General features: G+C 39.4%; 1 protein-coding gene across 1 annotated transcript in view; it reads right to left on the reverse strand.

Moving 5' to 3' along the window:
- Window positions 1-923: 923 nt before the first annotated feature.
- The window catches only part of ulk4 (unc-51 like kinase 4), a 75,751-nt gene continuing 51,901 nt past the window's right edge, over window positions 924-24,773 (reverse strand). The window contains exons 31-36 of the mRNA XM_053327622.1: window positions 22,763-22,868; window positions 16,085-16,248; window positions 14,353-14,454; window positions 11,438-11,632; window positions 6,250-6,338; window positions 924-1,058 (exon numbers count right to left, since the gene is read on the reverse strand). Coding sequence (XP_053183597.1) covers window positions 998-1,058; window positions 6,250-6,338; window positions 11,438-11,632; window positions 14,353-14,454; window positions 16,085-16,248; window positions 22,763-22,868 — 717 coding nt within the window. The 3' untranslated portion in view covers window positions 924-997. The remainder of the gene's footprint in view (window positions 1,059-6,249; window positions 6,339-11,437; window positions 11,633-14,352; window positions 14,455-16,084; window positions 16,249-22,762; window positions 22,869-24,773) is intronic.

A 24,773-nucleotide genomic window follows, 5' to 3' on the forward strand; every position in this document is an offset into this window, starting at 1 on the left:
GCCTGAACTTCAGCAAGGACTTCAGCTAATGTGAAGTGACCATATTTGTTCAGGCACTTCTCTATCATTAAGTGCTAAATCAGATATACCTGTGCTTTTCAGAAAAAATGGAGTTTCCCAGTCATAATTACAACTGGTGTTGACAGGAAAGCCATTTACAAGTTGGAAACTCAAAATGATGGTAGTTCTGATATGTCATTAACATAACACTCCACTCAGCCTCTTACCAACATACTAGTTACACCTGTTCTCTCTAGACATCAGATGAATGACTTAAATACACTGAGTTCAAAATGTACTTTAAAAACTGTAATATCAGACTCTTCTAGTTGAGAAATTCACATTGATCATATCTACATCAACCATCAGACACAGTAGAGATACAGTAAGTGATGATGTCACACTTGAGAGATGCACATACAGTATATGATGACTGACTGAGTTAATGCTCCGCAATCATTGCTCACTACAAGCGTGCAGACAAACCCAGAGGCTGGAGCTGTGACACCACAGTCTCAGTTAAATGTTGCTCTAATCCAGTGCGGTCTGAAGGACAGTATGGATGTTTGGATTGAGCTGTCAAAATCATTTTAGTGACACACCAATGTTTATTACTGTCTGTCATTGATCCAATGAGTCTTTAGAGGGATGGATGAATGCTCTGATGTTACAGCATCACATTCACTCATGACTCAAAGCTTGTTCCAGCAGATGAACCATCAAACACTCATCAAATATAGCATTATAAGGTTAACATAATCAATACACCAACCAATAACATTAAACTGGTCTACTGAGAGACTTAAATACATAACTTATTTCTGAAGACATTTTATTCCAAAACTTAAGACAATATTTTGACAGAAAAATCCTCTCTAGTTGACTATTCAGATATAAGTAACATGAAAATGAAGAGAATTTCTGAAAAGCTAGAAATATTAAAATTCATAAAAGGTGAAAAACTGTGCATTGTTTGCAGTTTGAAGATGAGATGCTTTTAGGATCCAGAGATTTCTTGGAGGATTTCAGCAGCCAGTGGAACTACATCGACATGACACCTGGGACAGAAAAAAAACAGCCATTATTCACCACATCACAGTTCTGTTATTTTTCCTCACATAAAAACCAACAAAGTTTCCCTAAAAGGTGCAAATGATGAGTGTCATGTAATGCACATACTATATATTCTAAAGAAAGGCTTTATGTGTTGTTACAATAATTGAATAATTCATATACGTCTCTCTGTGGCTTTGATGTGGCTTCACATCTCTCTCACCTCATTCTGACTCATTTTCCCCAGTAATATGACAGACTAATATTCTGAATATGGGATTCATTTCCGAGTTGTCCGGGCCATACCACCTACTTGTACATCAGGAAATGGTTCAGCATTGGACTGACTGAAATATATGTGATTATAAACCGGCACTCTGAGCAGCAAAGTGATCTCTGGCTCCTTAGTGAACTCCTCTGAACATTTAAAATATGGTCTATACTCCTCACTATTCGTTTGATAGATTCTTAGCACTGCTGAAGTTTCACTGTTTGTTGGGAAATGTGCTCATCGTGCTGTCAGAGCAACATAAACAGGTATAAACTTTACAAAATAGTTCAGTTAAATGGTTTTAGAAAGCATGGGAACTGCACTAGTGTTTCTAAGTTATTCTTTCACTGATTGGTAGTCAACCCAGAGTTTCTATCTATACTGTAAGTACTTGCCTTCAGGTGAACACGATGTAATGTCTCAATTCTAAGTTAACTCAAGGCCGACACTGAATGCAGTATTAATCTTCTTTATTGGAATTTATCAGTCTGTAGGAACTTGTATGTTTGGTGTTTATGCCCCATCTCATGCCATTAAATATGAATCTGTCGTTGTAAGACCACAGGAGGCTTTTACATTTCCCGAATCCACTAAACACTTCATACTAAACATACTTCTACCTGAATCACCGCCTACAATAAATACATGTTATAGTTTAATGAATGACTCCTGTAAATGAGGATGAGGAGTGTAAACTGCTAAAGGTATACTGTTGTTAGGGAAACCAAGTTACAGTAAATGGAAACAAGGTCATATCTAAGTTTGGCAGACGAGAGCTCAGACGAGGTCCGTGTGGATTCTGGTGCTGAGTGAAGTGAATGAACAGTTCCAGCTGCTGCAGAGACAGTCCAGTCTGCTCCTGTGCTGGTATTTATTTTGAGTCATCCATCTCTGCTCTCTGAATATTTCCATTCCACTGTTCCACTGTTTTTTCAATGACATCCTATTAACATTGTTGTATTGGAACAGTAAATACAACGGTGATAACAAATACCATCATTATGAGGCATTTAATAAATATCCCAGCATTAAGTAGCAAAGTATTATTTGAGTTTGAAAGTTATTTTTGACCTCGGAAACAGCAGCTGGAGAAGGCCTCAAAGTACTACGTCTGCTGAAGAAGACCATGTGATATGATAGAGCGCTCCAGAACAGCTAATTAATGGGACCTTGAGGTGTGATTGTTTTGTTAAACTACTGAGCACACACAGTAAGTCTGAAAATATCTGGATCATAAATGATATATTATTATAGTTTCTGACATTGTCTTTCTGTTCAGATCACTTATGGTGGTGTATTTAACAATACTCAGCAGAAACTCTTAGTACATATTTATACATTCATACAAAACACTTACATTATACTGTAAACATCTGCTCAGAGTCCTACAGCCTGTCTGAAATCCACTCCCTTCACCCACCTCTCCCTCTCTCACTCACTCACTCTCCTATCTCCCTCCCTCTCTCTCTCCCTCTCTCTCTCTCACCTCTCCTCCTCTGTTGCTCCCAGGTGTCTGTGAGGGCAGCCTGTCCGCCAGGCCAGCAGTAGCCCACCCACCCCTCCTTACTTAATTAAAACCTACATAATTAACCTAATTAACACAGTTCCCAGAGGCTTTGGAAATCCTTGAAAGTTTGTGGATTTGGAAAACATAAATTGGATTCATAAAAGTTTTAGTACAAACTTTTGAGTTGGGTTACTCATTAAATCCCCGCACTCTCACAGTCCCAAATTGACACTCAGCTGCAGCTTGGAGGACAGCAGAAAATGAAATAATTGCTCTTAGATTACAGTGAATGGCTATTACAGCATCACATTAGCCTCACGATCGGCTTACACCAACACTCGGGGTGTTTGCTGTTTGAAATGTATGTGTTTTCCACCATCTGAGACACAGCCAAAAAAATATCAGCCAACCCAAAAAAAAAGCAAACACCATGAGAAGTCAGTCAGTGTACAAGCAGCCTCCTCTCTGTGTTAGTGTTCAGATACAGAGCAGTTATGACATTTACTCTTTTCTGGAACATTCAATATTCAATATGTCAAAATAAAATAATATTTATTAGCCATTAAACACTCAACACTGGCAATGTTTAAGCATGTTTGTCTGTTCAGAATAAAATGGCAGTCAGCAGCAGGTTAGTTCAGCTTCAACACCAGACTGACAAACATGAGGAAATAGGAAGACTAGCTTGGTCTGAGGGTAACACAACCTCACAAATTAACACTTTATGACATTTTTTCCTCCCGGGTGTCAGGAGTTATCCAGCTTCCTGTTCTTATGCTAAGCTAGGCTAAACAGACTGCTATCCAAGCAGTTAACCATAGACTGTAAATGCCACTAGCATTACAGTCAGCTCCACACATTCATCCAAATACAGTTACTTCCGTCTCCAAAAATTAAAGTTGGCCATGGTCAAAATGCAAACTTGAGGCTTCAAAACAGGAGTCCAAAGACTAATGGGTGACATCTTTTTTACAGTCTATGATGCTGACTGTAGCTTCATCTATACAATACAGATGTGGGAGTCGTACTGATCTTCTCATCTAACTTGAAGAAATAAAGCAAATAAGCCTAGTTCTCAAAATTCATCTAATACTTTAAAATGTTGCTAAATCCTGCTTGGTGCAAAGCAGTAAGAAGCAAAATAACCACAACTCTTCTCACTATGAATTGCTTTTATGGGATTTTTGTTGGCATTTTGTTAAAACCCTTCATGAATTGAAGCTGAAAGCAGAGTTTCAGAGAGTGAAGAGTTTGCAGAGGAGTCATGACGTTAACTGAGCTGCTTCTGTCATGTGAGCACATATTAGTGGTCTGCACAACTGATGGCTTCATGTTTGACTGAACACAGCAAAGGATCGGGTTTTGGGCCTCAAGGCTTTTCTTCAGGATGGAGAAGGCGCCCCCTCCCTCTCCACTTGGTCAGGCTTGAGGTTTTCAAAAAAAAAAAGGCATTCCTCAGGTTGCCATGGTAAAGGCTGAATGACATCATTTGGGTTAGGCTCTCAGCCCAGACCTCCCCTCTCCTTCCCGCCCTTCTTCCGTCTCTTCTCTCTGCCCCAACTCCTCTCATCCTCTCAATTAAAACCTCTCCTCACCCCTGCTCCCCTCCCTTCCTCTCCACTCCTCTCTCCTCATAACTCCTCTCATCTCCTGCCCTTTCTCCTAAAACCTCTGCTCCCCTCCTCCCCTCCTCCTACCGCTAAACCAGTGGGAGTGTGCCAGTCACAGCCACTTCAAAGGCTAGAGCTGATCTCTGCTTTCATCTGCCAGAGAGTGAGAGGAGAGAGAGAGAGGAGACGAGGGGAGAGGAAAGGAGAGGAGAAGTGGGAGAGGGGAAGCATAAGAGTGAGAGAGAGAAAGGTGGAAAAGAAATAAAATGAGATAAAAAAAAAAACAGACAACAGAGAGGAGGGGGGGAGGAAAAGAAATGGGTATGGAGGTTAACAAAAAGGGAAGAAAAGGGGTGACCAAGGAGAAAAGAGGGGGAGAGGGAGGGGGGAGTAAGAGAGGCCTCAATAGCAGGACAACAATACACCTTTATTATTGATCTGACAGGCTGAGTGTGTGATTGAGAGACACACAGTTTGTATATAGAAGTGGGTGAAAGCGACTATTTGTCTGTATTCATCATCTGTTTGTGTGTATGCACTAAGTGTGTGTGTGTGTGTGTGTGTGTGTGTGTGTGTGTGTGTGTTTGTGTGTGACAGGTCGCTGGTCTCATACATCAAAAGATCAAAGGAAGCATGGTCGCTACAGCGACAAAACCCTTGGCTCAAAGAGGGAACACATTCGGCTCACATACTCACAAAAGGCAGCCAGATGCAGACACAGGTGGACACACAAACACACATACAGGAGCGCACACACAAAGTCTGTCAGAATAAATGTTTATTAATGTTTGATAAACATCAGCTGAAAGAAAATGATATCTGTTTTAATAACTAATTCAATCATTATTTGTATTATCATTACTTCTCAATTTAGTCTGCTTCAGTTTAACAGAAAAGAGAAACTGAATAAATACGTGTGAGATGTTGCATCGCATTTAACTAGTCAAACACACTGTGAGTAGATGTTAATCCCATAAAATGAGGGAGCAAGAGTTTATTTACCTTTAATTATTCTGTTTAAATACTGCTTGTTTAAATATATGTAGACATTCTAAGGGAAAAAAATATATGCATAGCTTCCATTAATCACTAATTTATGTTTAGTTAAAGTCTAATGTAGCACTGCCTGTTTCCTCTTATTCAGCTTGTGCTACTTGGTGTAAGTCATCAATAACAGAGTAACAATTGCCTGTTAAACCCTAACACAAACCTCACGGCTCTCAAACTCATGAATGTTTGAAGGAAGCTGTTACTTTGTGAGGTGTATGAGAGAGGTGCAGGTCATGTTTCCTGTCGTTGATATCAGACGGTTAAGAGACCCGCAAACAAAGATGGAGTCTTGGTTTTAATAAATGTCTGCATTTAATCTTTGAGATCTTTTTGAGCCTTTGAGCTGACACTCTGCCCTGTCAGACACACACATCCTTTCAATTAACAACCACAAAAAGTTCCATTTTGATGTGTAATGCACTGACATGTTCAGACAGGCATAAAAATAACAAGACGAGGGGAAGAGCTGGAGGAAATATATTTAAATTAAGTATGATTTGTTATTGGTAACCACGATTCTAACCTTTCTGTGCACAGACAGAAATGAGCACCTGATTTGGACTCACACATATATACGTATCTACTAAACACAGCTTCACATTGTAACTTCTAAAATCTTGTTTTGCCACAGTTATTAAAATACAGTATTTTGAATGAAAACTTTACAAAGCCTCTGTACGACTAAATTAGCAAAGATGGAAGGAATACTCCCTACTAAAGAGATATTTAATGACACGCTAATGCATAGAAACACTCACCTGTTGGATGACGTTATATCCTGCAGTAGACTCTCTAGCTCCGCCCCTTCAGGACATTCTAACCAATCAAATCTGTCTGTCGTCAGCACCTGAAGAAAGAGAGGAAAAAAGTGAATCACACTGAAACAAGAAACACATTCCACTATTCTTTTTTGAGTTGTTTACGAGTCATCCCGCTAAAGTTTGAACTATAGTTGTTTACAGTGACGATGAACTCTGTGACTAACACCCTTCATCAGTGTAGCGTGACTTTATAGGACGCCATGATGCTGAGCCCTATTGTGAGGGCCGATATATGTTAACATTTACTGTCTATCAGTGATGACTTGTCTTTGTTGTCATGGCAACAAAGTAATAGCAGTCATGATACCCAAGCATGCAAAATGCTTAACTTGAACTATATGTGTATTTTTTTAGCTCTTTTTTGGCTTTTTGTGACAATTGAATCACCTTCACCAAGAAGAAAAAAACTAAACAAAAAACTGATGATACATTGCATATTAGAGATACTACTTAATCTTTTCACAGTGCCACTCAAAGTCATCTAATGGTCCACCACAAGACGGAAACCGTCTGTCTGTATTATCACCAAATGATCATTTTTGCAAGTTACTGAGACCAACTGCTGAGTGACATCAAACTCATTTGTAAATGACATTTCAAAGTAAATTGATCAGAGAGCTAATTTGCCAAAAATCCAGTTCAATGCACAAACAACCCTCTTCTCACACCAGCGCTTTTTCAAATTAGTGCTTTGAGTTTTTCTTCTTTCTGCTGATTATCATTTTGATCACTGTTGTCCTTATTGCTCCTCCATAAGTCATAATTTTATAGACTCTGTTACTGAACTCGTACATCACTTTGTACAGTCATGTAAAATGCAGTTATAGAAAAAATAACCCCCTTCTTGCCTTTACTGAATTTCCTCCCTGCATCCTCTGTGTTTTCCCTTTGTCATTGACTCAGGTTCTGACTTGTCTCCTCACACCATGAATTTTAGGCTCCACACCCACCCAAGAACTCTGTGTGTGTGTGTGTGTGTGTGTGTAAGAGCCATCTAAGTGGATGTGCGTCTGAGTGTTTGGAGAACGTGTTCTCTCTGATCTCCAGTGACATCATCACCTCTGTCTCTGCAGCGACATAGCATGGTTGTTGCTAGGAAACGGGGTTAGGAGGAGACAAAGATGCTCCCCTCACTCTCTTACTTTTCTCACATGCAACCATTCATGTGCAACACACACACACACACACACACACACACACACACACACACACACACACACACACACACACACACACACACACACACACACACACACACACACACAATCCATTCACTATCCATACTCTGCACCTCTTCTTCACTCTCTCCTCCTTTATCCTCCTCCCTCCTCATCTCTACCTGACCAACAGCCTGCCTCAGTATATTGAACACAAAGTCAGATGAGAGGCACACAGACAGACGCACCGAGTCTGACATGCTGCCTCTCAGAGAGACGGCACAGGGCTGTCATAATAGATATTAAGTTCTAACAAGTGACAATGTACCTGACAGCAAAGAAAGGGAGAGAAATAAGCCTACATTTGAATAATATAGACCTTGCATGAATAAGACAGACAGCATATGTGTGTGTGTGAGTAAGAGAGACTATTGAAGTATGATTATTTGTTTAATGGATAATGTTCATTAAGAGGTGAATGCTGTACCTACTGCTACTGTAAAGTTAAGAGTGATAAGCTATTTAGCAGCATTACTTGTTGGAGCAGAATCTGAAGTCAAGTCTTCATGTCATTTGGAGCCATTTTGCTTCAGTTTGTATTTAAAAACAATGAATCCCATAAAAGCCCTCATGACTGACAGTTTTGATTTCCTTAGCGCTTTATCTTTTTTGACTCACATGTGAGGAATCAGGTTATTCTCCCTGACACTTCTTATTGTCTTATTAAACTTTTTGTGCAGATGTCGACTGGTTTTTTAGTTGTAATACTCAGATGCAAGGAGGAATATGGCTCCTTGAACTTGAGTGTGTTTCAGTTCAATCCATGCAACCTGTATTTTGATTGCACATTTTTTTTGCCTGTATTAACTGCACACTGGAAGCATTGCGACAGAGGGATGGTTGGATAAATAGATACATAAAATAAATAAATGCCCTTCCATGTTTCTAGCTCATACATGTAAAAGGCTACAGTAACTGTACATAGTATGCTTCGACATTTTGTAGACTGCACTGAGATATTTTTGCTTCCAGAGTTGAGAGAGTTTGTAGTGTGGGATTAACCCTGAATGTAAGCAGAAACATCAGATAACACTGGCAACATCACCCTGTGTTGCCCCACAGATCCAGGACTGTCATGCAGTTTGTGAACAGTTCACACAAAAATACTAGAGATCAATAAACATATATTTTTCTGCATTTGTGGGGTTTTATGTGTAAAATGGGTCTGAAAAAGACATGAAGGGACCAATCACTGTGTTGCTGTAGGCAAACTACTGAGTTTAAATATATACACTGACAAACTGCTTCAAAAGAAATAATAAGTCCTTCTTTCTCTAATAACTCTTTTTTAAATATAAATTCCCTTTCATTTAATTAGCATTCTTCTTTAAGTCTTTCCATGTTGTGATTGAAAGAAAAAGACAAATTTCACTAATTGACTAATTCAGACTTGATTCATTCTCCCTCTCTTGTCCCTTGCAGTTTCTAAGCTATTAGCCGGATCTTTGATTGAGATTAACAGCCTTGAAATCAATGAAAGATGATTAAAAAGCCTTTGTTGAAGGGCAGGAACTTGTCTGAGTGTGTAGGTGTGTGTTTGAGAGAGAATGTGTGAGTCAGTGTGACTGTAATTCTGTGTAAAAGTGTGAATGTTGTGGATAATGAATGTTATTTTCTCGGTGCACACCATTCTCTGCCAACTGATTGATAATGAGATTTAAGAAAACTCATAAGCCTTTAGTCAAAAAAAAAAAAAAAAAAGTCAAATGTCAATTGTTGATTTCATTATTTCTTTAAAACTTCGTAACTGTTGATTTTAAATCTGTGCTCCTATGGAGAAAAACAAATAAGTAGAGCAACTTGAGGAAAACTTCAGTTTTAAATCTTCAACATTAACTGATGTGCAATTAGTAAAATGACTAAACAGAAGGTGCAGAAAGGTAGATGGTTATTTTTATGACCAAACAAATGAGTTCAGCCCCTAGCACTGAGTTGCTTAGTGACTCATCGACTAGCTATGAGGAAATAACTGAAACACACTGCTCTGTTTGTGTGTGCTGTTCAAGGTGGTGAGCAGGGTAGAGAATACACACCTAGATGTTACTGTAGCTGTAACCACAGGGGGGTAATGAAGGAGTTTGAACAAGAGGACACATTTGTAAAGACAGAAAGAAACTGAGATTTTGTTAAGTTTGTGAGCTTTTGTGTGACAAAGAGTTTGTGTGTTGGCAGTTCATGTAGCTGGAGCTAATTAGTGAGAGGGGTGGAGGGGTGTCTCTGATTCACTAGCAACCAGGAGTTGCACCTGTGGCCAGAAGGAAGAAGCCAAAGGCAGACATTATGGAGACAAAAAAAGATATCCACATGGAAGAGCAGGTCGGCTGATTGGACTGACAGAATGGCTCCAGAGGCATGTTCGGAGAGTTTGCCTGGACCGAGTGAGCTGGTCACGGGAAGCTAGCCTTAGATATTTAGGATTCATCCCGAACCTGGGTTAGCAATACATATGCACACATGCACAAACACAAAACTACACATATCAGGTAGCTTCCAGGCACAACCTTCAGTCAGATCACATGATCTCAGGGTGACAGCTGATCTTGTGTCCAATGTGCAGAAAGTATTTTGTTAAGCCTGCAGCCAAGTCAAAACATTAAGAATGCATTTTACATAATTCATAGGGATCTACAGCAAAATCTACCAATTTTTCAAACCTGGTCATGTTGACTTTTTTTAAGAAATATTTTCACTGGACTTCATCCTCCAAACTTTCCTTTCGAGTATACCTAGCAGCTTAAATCAATACTGAACTATTCTGCACAGCCTTGGATTAATCCATTTTCAGCACTTTTAAATGACTGAGTCCAACAGTTTTTTATGATAATTAAAGTATGTTTCATGTTATTTTATTTAACCAGAAACTACTTGGTAAAGTTTAATGAAGTATTGACATTGTGGTTTAAAGTCCAGCATTAATTGTTGGTCTGAAAAAGGATGCCAAGCCTGGTCTTTGGTGTTAAATTAAAATGCATTACCTCCACTCTATATAAATTGCACAGCACTTTCTGCATCGCCACTGAATGTTGGCACTGGGTGTAAATCTTGTACTGCAGAGTCATCCAACATGAATTAATTTCCTAGAAAACCTCGTTTGCAAAATGTGCTAAATACGTCGTACGACGTTTCACAGTTTTGTCTAATGCAGTGCGAGTCTTCAATGTTCCACAGGGGTTTAATTAGAATGAACAAATAAGTCATCCATAACAGCACAACTCAACTGAATTGTACCAGCATTATTTTATTATTGTGTGTGAAACTACTACTGTCAATAAGAGTAGCTTACTTCTGGTGAAAGTCTGCTAAGCTGTTCCTGTTTTGAGCTCATATTTTTGATTAAGGTTTGGGAGAAGAGGCCTCACTAAATCACCTGCTTTACTGCAGTATGCTCTTTTACAAGACAGCCATCTTTGGCCTTTGCTACAAATCATTTTGACTATCAGACAAAATTGGACAGACATTCCAACATAGACTGACAGGCAGATACAAACACTTTTCTCTCTCTGTCTTGCTCCGTCTGTCAGCCTCGTTCTGGTGAAACTACACTCTATTTTCAGAACAGCAGCACACATAGTTGTGTGTGTGTGTGTGCGTGTGTGCGTGTGCATGCATGTGTGAGAGAAAGAGTCTTTTTTTTACTATTCCAATATTTTCATTCAGCAGTGGTGGCAGTTAATATTTTAACCATTAAAATACAACACATGAGGCTAAGACTTGTGAGTCATTCAAGGATATTCAAACATGTTTCAATGCTGCAAACTGTGATAAGACCGATACTGACTGAGTAAAAGTAGTGACTCTTTCCCATGATAAGTCACAAAATGTTAATGTGTTAACACGAGTGGAAAACAATTTTATAGCATGTCTTCTGTCTGTGTGTGTTTGTATGCTGGCATGTGCACTGTACTCACCAGCCGTTTAATGATCCTAAGTGTTGTGCGTTGCATTCGAGGGTTCTCAGTGTGCATGTGTGTGCACAGCACATGTGAGAAGCTACGCAAGCAGGAAGGTGCCAGGCAGTCATGACCTTCTCCACCATACAGCTGAACCAGTAGAGACAGACACTGAATAGGCTCCTCCCACACCTCCTGGTTTTCAATAGAAAGCTAGATGGAAAGATAATCAATAAACAAATGAATAAATTCAATAATTCTATCTACCAAGGGCTGAATTCATATAGACTGAATTCTTCCTCTTGGTGTATTTACAGTAAATATGAAGTAAGATTTTTTACACACACAGGTTATAAAATATAAAGCACAACTTTAAGAGAAAGGTGAAGATGTAATATAGCTTGTTGAACTGTAAAATGAGAATAGAACTTGTGCCTTGTCAGAGCAAGGAAAGCACAGAAATAACATTAATGACAGCTCTGTTTTATTTAAGTGTACCAGTAAGACATGACAGTGAGCCAATGAGATAGCAGGAACAATACCACGACCCTGAAACTGAAGCTTTAGATGTGTTTGTAATGTAAAAATAGATAGAGATTTGATAGATTTCACATTTTGCAAACTTAATCTGTTTCAGAAAAAGGGTTGATAATGTTGGTTCACATTGGGTGTAAACAATTCAGTGTGTTGTTTTTATTCAAATTAATTATTTAATAACATAATATGTGAATGTATATATTATTTATATGGAGGACATGTTAAGTAGCATCAGGAAATAATCCAGATCAATGTTCACTGTGTGTGCAGACTGTGTGTGCCTTAGTAAGATTACTGCTGATCACTGAACCCTTGTTTAAACTTAACTGCACTACTATTCTTCCAAACTGTATTTGTTTAATACAAGCAGGTTTTGTGGTTTTAATGATATTAGATTCAGGGATTGTATTGACACAAGTGCACTCTCTATCTCAATAATCTCCCATGGGGCAAAGGAGCTGTGCAGAGGTCGGGGGTGTGTCAGCTGGCCCCTCAACCCAAACAACACACACACACAGCCAACACTCAATGTGTCAAGTATAAGTAAAAATCTCTATTGTGTCCCCTGAGACCTCCTTCTCCTCCTCCCACTCTCCTTCCTTTTCTCCCCTCTCCTTTAAATCCTCGACGTCCCAAGATGCCTCCCAGCACCCCGTCTCTTTTGGATGGATCTTCTCCATCCTTTTTCCTTTCCTCTTTATCCTCTCACCTCTGTTTCACTCTTTTGAACATCTCTCTTTACCTCCTTCTCTTCAACTTCTGACTTCTTGTTGTTCATTTAAGTCATTATTATATTTTATGTATTTTATTTATAAAATAAACTATTATATATATAATATATATACATATACATATACATATCTAAATATTCTATTTCAAAGTATGTAGGCCTTCAAATCATGTTAAATCTATTAGTTTACTAATTTATTAGTTAAAGAAAGATACAGAGGGTGAGATCCTTAGGATATTTGTAATAACTGTAGTATAATTAGTTCAGTAAGCTATAATAAACATCTTAAACAGATGAGCAATGTGCAAGAAGCACACTATCTTGATAAGACATTCCTATGCTGTATACACACATCTAGAATAGTCAGTATATTTACAGGTAACTATGTAACCTGTGAGATGTACAGAAGTCAGAAGTGCCTGGGCATCGAAGGGAATTTCAAGCATTTTATTGTTTCTTAAAATATGTTTACTGTAGGTCTGTTTAACTTAAGTTCCATAATAGAGATATACTGTACTCATCAAAGAGTACAGTTCTAGACACACTTTTCCACTCACTTGAATGAGAATGTGACTGGTACTGTACACACTTCTTTGGAAGAAGTTAATTAAGGAGGAACTTTTACATAAGCTTGATTGGTAGTGTTGCTGTTTACAGTGTAGACAGACACAAGAGTGGGTTTGAGAATATGCACATTTAGACTAGAAGATCACAGACTATGTTTACATGCACACTAATATTTCATTATTATTCCGCATGTGTGACAATATTCCAAATTTGATACCCGTCATGAATACAGCATATCCCATTTGGATATTTCAAATTGGGCCTTATTCTTATTGCAGAAATTTCCAACTAAGACGTGTGGGTTATGCTAACATTATTAGAGTATTAGGAGCATTCTTTGGACAAGTATTTGGAATGTGCATCTTAATTGTGTTTTTATCACAGTTTGTGACACCGGGTCTCTCGTCTGTTTACAGTCAGCTCTGTGCTCTGTGAACAATCCAACAAGCCAACAATTTGCTAGGCTGGGATAGAGATGCATGATGGGTTGGTAGTGTGACGCACCCCTGCACATTCAAAATGACATATACTGGAGCAGGAAGGCAGACGAGGAGAGGAATGAGAGGAGAGTGGAGAGCTGTTCAGGACAGGCTGGGAAAACAGAGTGAGCCTTCTTCACAATGGGGACGAAGAGGATTGGTTATTATCCTGACATGCAGCCATGGACTGATGGTGACACTCAGCAGTACAGTGAACATCATGGGCTGACCTAGGTACTGGATGTGACTGTAACTATACATTTATAAAATACAGTCATATCAATATCACTTATAAATATCAGGCAGCAGCTCACACGTTATACCCCTTCCTTATCCCACTGCAGCAGAGGAAACCCCTGATAACCCTCTGCATGTAAATGGGAATATTAGTGGAATATTCATTTTCATTATCCATGTAAACGCCTTGCATATTGTCTTTTTTGGAAAAGCTGGAATACTTTGTGCATGTTACTATAGTCATAGAATAGAATACAATTTCCTGAAGACTTACTTTTACCTTAAACCTCAATTAACTGGTCTTAAGTCTGAGATTTGTCCCCAAAAGTAGCCTATGACAGACACAAACGCACACACACACATTCTTTGAGTGTTGGTCTCACCATGTGAATGAGGTGTGTGCTGAGTTGGCTCAGGGGTCTGTTGGCTAGGAGCAGCTTCTCTGCTGCCTCCGTCTCTACTGCCGGACAAGATAGCCTCTGGCTCTATTCACACACACACACACACACACACACACACACACACACACACACACACACACACACACACACACACACACACACACACACACACACACACACACACACACACACACAAACGTTAAATCATTTATAGAGATTTGACAGTCAATAATGATGGATCCAGAGACCTGCCAAGACAAATTCTGACAGACTGAGACAGACAGGAAAGGACAGACTGATAGACTAACAGAGGAAGTTGTTTTTTATGCATACATTGTTTTTTTAACCCTTTTTTAACACCAGATGTGACAACACAGGTTGAACCATTGTCTTTGTTCCTTACATCAAGTTATTTTAGCATTTCATTTAAGACTCCCATCTCCTCTTTTTGCCCCGCTCATTAACACCTCTGTCCCTCACTTTGGCTTTTTTTAGTTCAGTTCATGCCTACAGTGGAACTTGAGGCCAATTAGCGGTGGAATAATGTGATTAATACTGGCACATATCTTCTCTCTCTCTCTCTCTCTCTCTCTCTCTCTCCCCCCCAAAGTCACTTCTTCTCGGTAATTCTCTCTCTCTCTTTTCTTCTGTAGTATATATAATCTCTGACTCTCACTCTCTTGACCAATGCGGTAATAGTTTGGGGAGAGTGGTCTAGTCACGTCCTCTCTCCTTATCAGACCTTATTACCCAAATGAATTTGGTTTGGGCAGAAGTTTTCTTTTTAATGAGCTTTGCATTTCTTGGAGAATTGATTTCCGCTGCACATTCTGCTTGCTCCTTTTTCCATTTCTGTCTCTCCCTCTATCTCTCCATCCTCCTCTCTCCCTCCCTCTGTCCTTCTCTCTTCCACCCAGTCTTTTACCCTACCTCCCCTTTAGTCCCCCCACCCCCCTGTCCAGGCATTAATATGTATGCGTTGGGCTGGAGTGCACACTGTGGGGAGATGGGGGCTGGTGTGTGTATGCGTATGTGAGCGTATGTGAGTGTGTGTGTGTAGGGAGGCAAGCTGAGGACAAAGCCAGTAGTGATAATGAGGCCGCAGGGACATAGCCAGACAGGCCCCTCTGTGTATGCCTATGAGTGTATGTGTGTGTTTGTGTGTGTGTGTGTGTGTCCCAGGGACATGGGACCTCGTGCGCTTTCTCCTGAGTCCACAACTTCAATATTGCAGTTGCTTAAACCTGCTAGCTTCCAGTGCAAACATCAACGGACCCCCCGCCACAACACACACACACACACACAGAGATACACACACGTCTTTAGGGACATGATACAAGGGCAACATTTTCAGGGAGTTGACTTTGTGATTCTGCTGGTTCTGTGCTCAACAGAGAAGAAACTGGTAAATAGTGGTGAATCAATGTGGGAATAGGCTGGCAGGCTAGGCTATAAGGACGAATGTAATATGATACAGCAAAACAACTGACATATGGACAATGACTTGAAAAAAATATTATGAAATACAAGACTAACCAAAAGGAAGTTCTTTGCAAGGATTCTTGCCATGCAGTGATGTGTAGATATGTTTAATACTGAAGTAACTTGTTTGCTAAGGTGTTTGCTCAGTAACTTTTAAGTACAGTTGCCAACTTGTGTTATTTACTGACAGTTACAATAAGATAATAGAGCATGAGTGTGTGTGTGTTCATACCTGCAGTGCAGAACGGACAACGGTAGACATTTGTTTTAGGATGTTGTGGAGCAGTTCCAGAAGGGCTTGCAAAACATGATGGCTGACCTTTCTCCCAGCAGCTTCTGCATCCAGGTAGACCACTGCAGCTTCTGAGAGGGTGCTCACAACCACCTCTATAAGGCCTGTGCAGCAGGAGGAAAGGGTTATGGCTGAAATATAACACATTCTTCCATTGACTACTCACGTACAGTTATCTGGCTAGAGACAGAAACATCAACGCTCACCATTTTACACTCTGCTCACAGTCTGCACAGCCAAGTACATTTAATACTGCAAAGGCAACACTGCAACAGACCCGAACCAGATGGTCAAATTAAAATACTGTAAACTGCATGCTATTAGAAAAACATTCACTTGAGCACCCTATCTCTCCATGACCATCAATGAAGTATAAATAATTGGTTCTCACAAGCTCATTAATCAACATGTGCTCACATAATAAATTGATAGAAATCAATTAACACAACCCACCTGCAAAACAACCAAAACACCTTCCCACCTCCCTAAATATTGGAGTTATTCTGAGCCCGAGTCTGAGTAAATGTCTGACTGCAGGCTCTGGTTCAACTCTACAGTGGATCGATAGCTCCTGAACAAGATGAAGGACACTCTCTCACTTCAGTCAATTAGCATTTCACTGTCACCAATTTGCCCAGAAGAGAAAAATAGCTGAATTTGACATTTAACTATTTCAACAGAACTGTGCATGAAGCTCTGCAGGCTGAATCCAACTATGCAAATTTGATATGATCAATACGCCAAACTCCACAAGATGGGCACACAAACAGCAGAAATACTCGGTTAAGATGCTCATCTAAAAATTCAGTGCCTTCTTTTCTTATCATTCCTTCTATTTCTCCACTTCTCTACCCATCCATCGAAAAATGTCAGATGTAGAACATGTTATAAAACTGCTAACCTCTGCTAAGCCATGAATAAATATCACTTACTAAAGTGCAAACCCATGTTTCTTTGCTCAATGAATTTAACATGAAACAGAAGACATTCTGCATTTTGAAGCTCATTCTGTTATTGTAGGCATCTGTCCCTGAGATGTTCTCACACTGCACACATCTCAATGAGGTAAGACTGGATAGATTAGGCCCCCAACTAGGTTTACATGCCTTAATATATTTCCTTCAAGCAATGTTTAAGTCCATAGTTGTACTTCATTTCCATTTTTGTGCAAAAAATAGATGACAAATTAAATCATTGTCTGCACTGGGGAAAACACCCCGTTATAATTTTCAATTTCAATAGATCTTTATTTAGAATGTAGATGTTGTGGGTGTTTATTTTTGTGAGTGAAAGTGAGAGAACTTGTGTGGGTGTGTGTGCAGACACTAAAAAGCTGTTAGGTTAGCCTGTTGTCAGTGAGATGAACTGTTATTGTCAAGCTGCCTCGCAATTAAATAAATGGACTGCTCTACTGTTCAGTTATACAAGGACCTCATCAGCTGTTAATGTGATCCGACAACACCGACCTGTTCTGGATAGCTGTTCATGTGTATAAGAATAATATTGCTCTGTTATCTGTTGAGAATAGTTGCCTTCACTCACTGCCATCTTTACCAAATCACAAACTAAACAAACAGGATATTCTACATTTACAGCTAATATCTGGAACCTATTGTATATAGATACCAGAGTGTGCCTGTAACTGGTGATCATATTAGACACTGAATGAAAGGAGTATTAATTTTCTATTCAGCTGAGTCAATGCTATATAACCTGCTGCAGTTTTATGTAGACAAAGCAGCAACAAACAGGCCATATTGTAGCATTTTTTTAATTTCCACTTAATACACATTATACCATGACTTAGTTGCCATGACTGAATAAAGTTACAGCATAATAGAAGCCTTGCAAATATATGATCTGCAAAGGTCACACTATGCATTTGTTTGAAATGGGCAGCAAATACAGAGAAAAGTTCAACTGGAATATAACGCTGAAAAGAAGTAGTAAAATACTGGACTTCAGAAAGGGAATTTGAAGCATATCAAACTTTAATTCCAAATCCCCCCCCCCATTTTTAGCAACACACAGCACTCACTCTATGGCTGGTCAAACCATCTGTCAACATTAAATATGTTTTGATTTTCTCATTGTGTCAATGCTTTTAAATTAGACCAACAGTTCAGTCGAAACAAAACAAAATCATGTTTTTTTTAGGGGATAAAATTGCATATTATTTGTTGGAATGTGTTTTTTGCAATGACGCCAACAAAGCAGAGCTTGAGTCTATACTCAACAGTAGATTGATGGATAATTTTAACTGCCACCCATCCATCCTCGTAAAGCACTTGCAAGCTGTATAAAAAGCCTTTCCTCTCCGCTGACTGAATCCCCAAAGTCATCTGAAAGTCACAGGACTATGGAGTATGAGTTTTCCAACTGCAGTCTCCAATTTAACATTTTTGGCATATTCAATGCACAACACATTTATGCATGCTTGAACCACTGTGGTTACCCTTCATTAAATCATGCACAACAAGCACCAAACTGCTGCAAATAGTTATGAACTATAAAAGGTTTAAATAGTTACTGCATATTCTACATAGCTTACCCAGTTAAGATGTGCAAATAATCAGGAGTGTGGGAGACAGTGAGATCTTGTGAGTGCACTGACCACAAACAGTTCATATGAAAAATCATTTAGTGAGCAGCTAACATAATGACCTTTTTATTCATAGATTTCTGTGCTGTATGAAAATAGCAAGTGCAGTTGGATACGCTCTTATTATCGTTGCACACATGACACAATTCACTCATGCACTATTCTTTATGACTACAGTTATTACCACACCAAATTCATTATAAAGACACAGTATTTTTCTCAATAGAAATATAAAAAAGAGCATCATAAACACAGGCAACTTCATGTTTGTGCAATGTGATCCAGTCTTACCTAAGCATGGCTCCTGGCTGACATTCAGTCAGCTAAATAGTATCAGCAACGATGCACAATTTATTGGTGAGCGTATTACTTTGACAGACAGGCATATGGTTGTGTATGCATCTCTGGATTGTGTGTGTGTGTGTGTGTGTGTGTGTATACTTGTGTGGTTAGGACATAACTTAGTGTAATCAGGGGACAGCAGTCAATGCTAAAAAGCCTATTTTAACAATGTCACATGTGTAAAAGTGTCATTTTAAGGCTGTGAGAATCATTTATAAGTGAAAAACATTTTGTTCTGTCCTATTTTGGAGTCTAAACTTGGTTAAAAATAGACATTGTACAATGCTTTGCAGTACAATCTATTTATAAACCATTATGTGAGTTCTATTGGGAATCAACAGGACAGATGGCTCAGAGCATTACAGTAAAGTAGGATATTTCAAGAAGACAGAGAAACAAAACTGATCACATACCACAAACGGAAAATGTTCCAGTTACTTTAATCATGTGTAAAATTGTTTAATTTGTTCAGGTAAAGAATATATATAAGCAAATCAATGTGATTTTCCCCATTAATACAGATTAACATGCAGCATCTGGATTAGTCCACTTCAAGAATAGCAAGATGCATGATCTGCTCAAATCATAATTGTGCTTATGTGCTTATTGAACACTGAAAATCAAGTGATGATGTGACCACACTGATCCAAGATTTCCACTAGTGGGTCCCTAGAAGGACACAGACCGTGACTGTTTTGGCATTTTATAATGTAATTTCCATCATCTTTTTAACTGAATATTCTGTAATATAAAATATATTTATCCCATGGATGGCAATACAAACTCTACCAGCATCAAACAAATTACAAACATCATACCTACTGCCAAAATAGTGTTATTGATTGTCATTATGTAAATGTTGTCTCTTCAATGACCTCTTGGGTAATAACTAATATGACAACATTAGTATGGAAGACACATCCTTGTAGTATAAATTATGCCAGGGGGCATTCTTATTGATTGGACACATATGGTCACAGTACCTAAAAACCATTATAAAATGTTTTAGACACCGTTTGTGGAAATAAACTGAACCCAGTTTCAAATGGCAATTTATAAGATGCAAGTTCCACAGAAACGAGATAACACAGGCACAGAAGCAATTACCTAAAAAATTCCTCTGAGCCTCTCACGGAAGGTCAGGAGAAATAACAAGGATTGGTGACGGATCAAGCCCGGAGAGGAACCTCAAAGACCTTTAGGGATTTTGAAGAGACGAGGAGCCCCTTTATACTTCTTTAATTAATTAAAGGATAGGCATGCTTTCATTAACTGACACCTTGTCAGCACCCCAGCCTTAGTCCAAACTCAGGAATAAGAACATGTGTCTGTTCCTTATAAATTCTTGTAGTCAACTTGTAAGTGTGCCTAAAAAATTAGTCTCCAATTGACTGTCAGTGGAGAAGCTCTGCTCTTTATATGATCACAGATTATAGCCTTGACATTCCTCTGAATTAAAACTGAGACATTCACAGAATGAAATAATAAGAACTTTGTTTAAGCAGATTCTCTTACTATGCCATCAAGTTATTTGTCCTCTCCTGCCTCTTTATCTCTCCCTCTGTCAAACTGTCACTCACTTCAACCTCCAATTTTCTCCCTATCATCTCATCCCTCCTCCCAATCCACTCACCAAAACATGCCACATACTCGCTCTGTGTATTCCATTCTTCCTCTCTCTCACCTCTCTGCAACCCTTTTTACCTCCCATTTTGCTTTCCTGGCTCTATCATCTCTTCCCTCTCTCTTTTCTTTCTTGCTTTCTTTTCCCATCTTTTTCTTTCCGTTGTTCTTCTCTCTCTCTCTCTCTCTCTCTCTCTCTCTCTCTCTCTCTTCTTTGCTCCCTCTGTCTTCATTCCCCAGGGGGTATTATCTCAGTCAGAGGCAAATCTGCCCAATTATAAACCTCATCTCCTCTCTCTCTTGCACACACACATACACACACAAACACACAGAGCTCCTGCATCCACACCCCTCCTCACACACATCTCCTCTCTGTCTCACGCATACACAGACACATAAGCACAAAAACCTACCTCCTTATTTTCCTCTTCTTCACTGTCTATTTCATTGCCTCCCAACACACACACACACACACACACACACACACACACACACACACACACACACACACACAGTACATGCTCACACACCACCCTTCCCCACCTCTCTCTGTCACACCTTAAAAAGCCAATTATACACGCTTCCTCCCTTCTCCTCTCCTCCTCCTTTCCTTCTCCCTTCTTTCTTGCCATCGCCACACTGATCTAGAGTGAACCACAACGAAAAGTGGAGAAGAAGAGCCCAAAATAGAGAATAGGAGAGAGGGTAAAATGGGAACAGAGGAAAGGAAGGAAAGGAGATTTGGAGGCAAGTTATGAGCTGAGTAGAGTAGGTAGTTAAAAGTGGATGGTAGGAGAGGAATATGAGAACAAGTTAATAAGCAAAGGGCAGCGGAGAGGAGAGGAGAGGAGAGGAGAGGAGAGGAGAGGAGAGGAGAGGAGAGGAGAGGAGAGGAAAGGAGAGGAAAGGAGAGGAGAGGAGAGGAGAGGGAGATAGCGTTAATTGCCAAGCCAGTATTAGTGCTGGGTTGACAGTTTCTTGTTGAGAGAAGAGCTGATTGGACGATAATGATGCTGACTACTGAACTGCCTCACTGCTGACCCAATGGAAATGAAGGGGTTGATGGTGGTGGGCAAAATGACGAGTGAAAGTGAGAGACAGAGAGAGAGAGAGAGAGAGAGAGAGAGAGAGAGAGAGAGAGAGATGAACATAGACCTAAATATAAATTTGAGAAAGCAAGTATTATTATTGCTATGAGTTGTAATTACAGTGTTTAACTGTGGACACACACACACACTGTGTGTTTCCATCGCTTCAGAGGACATTACATTATCTTGCATTCATTTCCTGGAGACTTCCTGGACACATGTGTAACCTTAATCTTAACATAACACTAAACCAACCATAACTTTAAACCAGGTCTTCACACAAAAATGACTGGTTTATGTTAGGTCTTGCTTTTCTTATCCAAAAGAGAGGCAAGTGTCCACATGTCATTGTGTAAAGAGATTCCCTATTACAGGAGGAATACCTTCTGTCCTCTGGAGTAGCATTCTTGTGGACATCTTTCATTGAATACATTTGTTTTCTAATGTTAGATTTAAGCTGCTTCCCTACAAGCTTGATGCTTGATAACTCCCCCTCGCTTTTAATTTAAGTCCAAATCCCATATTAGCCTTTAGGGGCCTAAAGTGGGCGTAAGGGACCTAAACGTTCTAAAAAAAATCCTCATTACAAGAGGGCACACACAGTAACTGCTTTCTCCACACTGTAATCATTTGCTAATCAACAAGAATGAATTCTATGACTAAGGCTGGACTAATATTTGAACTAGAAGCATATGCTCACACACACACACATATGCTTAAAAAGCATTATGCTACAGCAGGACAGCAGGCTGGGTCAACAAGTGACATGACAGTAACTAATGCTAACAGAGTAGACAAGTATAATGTGATGACAGACGGGCCTCTAGGACTCACTTTACTCACTCACTAGTAATTCATCATGATTGTAAGAAACCTAGTACAGAGTTTAAGAGACATCACAAAAAGGCAACTAGATAAATATGAAAGGATTTTTTTCCCATACTGTAGGTAGACATATAGTACCTTGTTGGTATTGTGGCTCCAGGTCCAAGACTGTGTCTCCACTAAGATTACACAGCAAGGCGACTGGATTCTGCACCATCCCGCTGGTAATATTACCACGGTTAGCCTAGAGAAAGGAAGAGATTTTTATGGGTAAGGTTACAATGTCTTACATTTCAAATGAACCCACAGTCAAAGGCATCAACTACCTAACATCAAACACATTGTGATGCCTTGGCATTGAAAGTCAAGGGAGGAACTAGACTCCCACACACTGTCAGCTCAAAGTTTATTAAAAGTAATAACACAAAAGTAGCAACATTTCTGTCATACACCTTCATCAAACATTAAATTCACAACACAATAAACAGCTCTTGAATACCACAGTGCCATGGCTGCAACAACTAATCAAAGAAGATGGGAGTGGGAAGTAGTTAAAAGGAGTGTCTCCCTTTAAATTTCCGTATTTTATGGTTAAGTTTAGGCATAAGGCTCGAAGGAATGAAGACCAATATACAGGTGCTTACAAATATAGTAAAACCAAAAGTGAGCATGTGCATGCGTGTCTTTGGTGGGCTCAAAGAGTTTCGGACATCTTGGAAAAGCCCAAATATATCATTACTGAACATTAGGTCAGTAATGCTTTGAATGTGTTTTGAGAACATAAATTATCATCACTTGATATAATCTACAATATTTTCCTGTGTTTTGTGCATTTTGTACCTTGTAACATATTTGACAGATGTTCCTGACATTTGATCCATCAGTAGCATGTCTTAACATGAAAGACACAGTGAAAAATGTGATGTTATATCTGAGAATAATCTTATATTCTACTTACTATGAAAATTAGGGCGCAATGCAGAGCAAAGGATTAAATTAAATATGCCTATTAGAGGATGGTGTAGTTGTGACCTGTGATAATGGATTGGTTTTGAAGAGAAACGAGGAACAACCCTAGTGTCCACTTTTTTCCTACTCCTGTCTCCTTGCTTTCTCTCTTCTCCTCTTCTGACCCCCCTCCTTCTCTTCTCTCTCTCTCTCCTTTCTATAACCCATTCTCCCCTTCCTTCTAATTCATTTCTCCTTCTCTCTCCTGCCCTCATTTCATTATTTGATCCTCTCTGAGATACACCAGCTCTGCCTGCGGGGTCTGTGCGCATCAGTGTGATCTGTGTATGGGCTGATAAGCCGGGCTGGTACTCATCATGTGCAGTAGCCTGAGGCTGAAGAAAATGACATCAATTTGCACCTTGGACAACCTGCCTTTCAGTAACAACAAATGACAAAGTTAATTTATTTTGATAGACTAATAAGCCATAAAGGACTACCATGTATCACTGAAAACCTTAACATAACAATGAGCCTGACAGCAAACCAACATGAATTTTAACTTTCACAGTCCTGAGCCATTCATATGTGACTGGAGTAACAAATTATTGTGTAAAATTCGAACTCAGAGTGAATTCATCTTATACGTTAATGCTAGACTTACAGTATGTAAAAGTGAGTCAAGATTTGTAACATTCTTCTGCCTCCCCTGCCACAGCAAACAACCAGTTAAGAACCCTGGTCTGACTGGTTTCCTGAGGTCCTTTTATGTCTGAAGCAGAACTACTTCATCATCTAGACAAATACAATTAGGTGAGTTTCTCCATGACAAGTGTGATCACCATTGACAGGTATAATCAATCTAGATCAGAGTGTTTCAGGCAGTATAAATCAATCTAAACGTGAGCAATATAGATGGCACTAATGGATACCGACATGGCCTGTTCAGACAGGAGTAAACAGTGAGGAGAGGTGTTAATCATGCTGTTGGATAAGAGCGTTTAACATTCTGCATCAGCTAGTCGAGGCTGGACGGGCAGCCATGCAGAACGCTGATTATTTAGTGTGCATGTTCGTGTGTGCGTACACCGTAAATTGTTTGCTGCCACACTAGTGTTTGGGTTTGGTGAAAACTGTGTTTCTCGGTGGGTGCATTAGAGTGCGTGTATGCATAAAGGGTCAGGTGAAATAAATTGTTTAC

The sequence above is a fragment of the Scomber japonicus genome, chromosome 10, assembly GCF_027409825.1.
Source record: "Scomber japonicus isolate fScoJap1 chromosome 10, fScoJap1.pri, whole genome shotgun sequence".
NCBI classification, from domain to species: domain Eukaryota; kingdom Metazoa; phylum Chordata; class Actinopteri; order Scombriformes; family Scombridae; genus Scomber; species Scomber japonicus.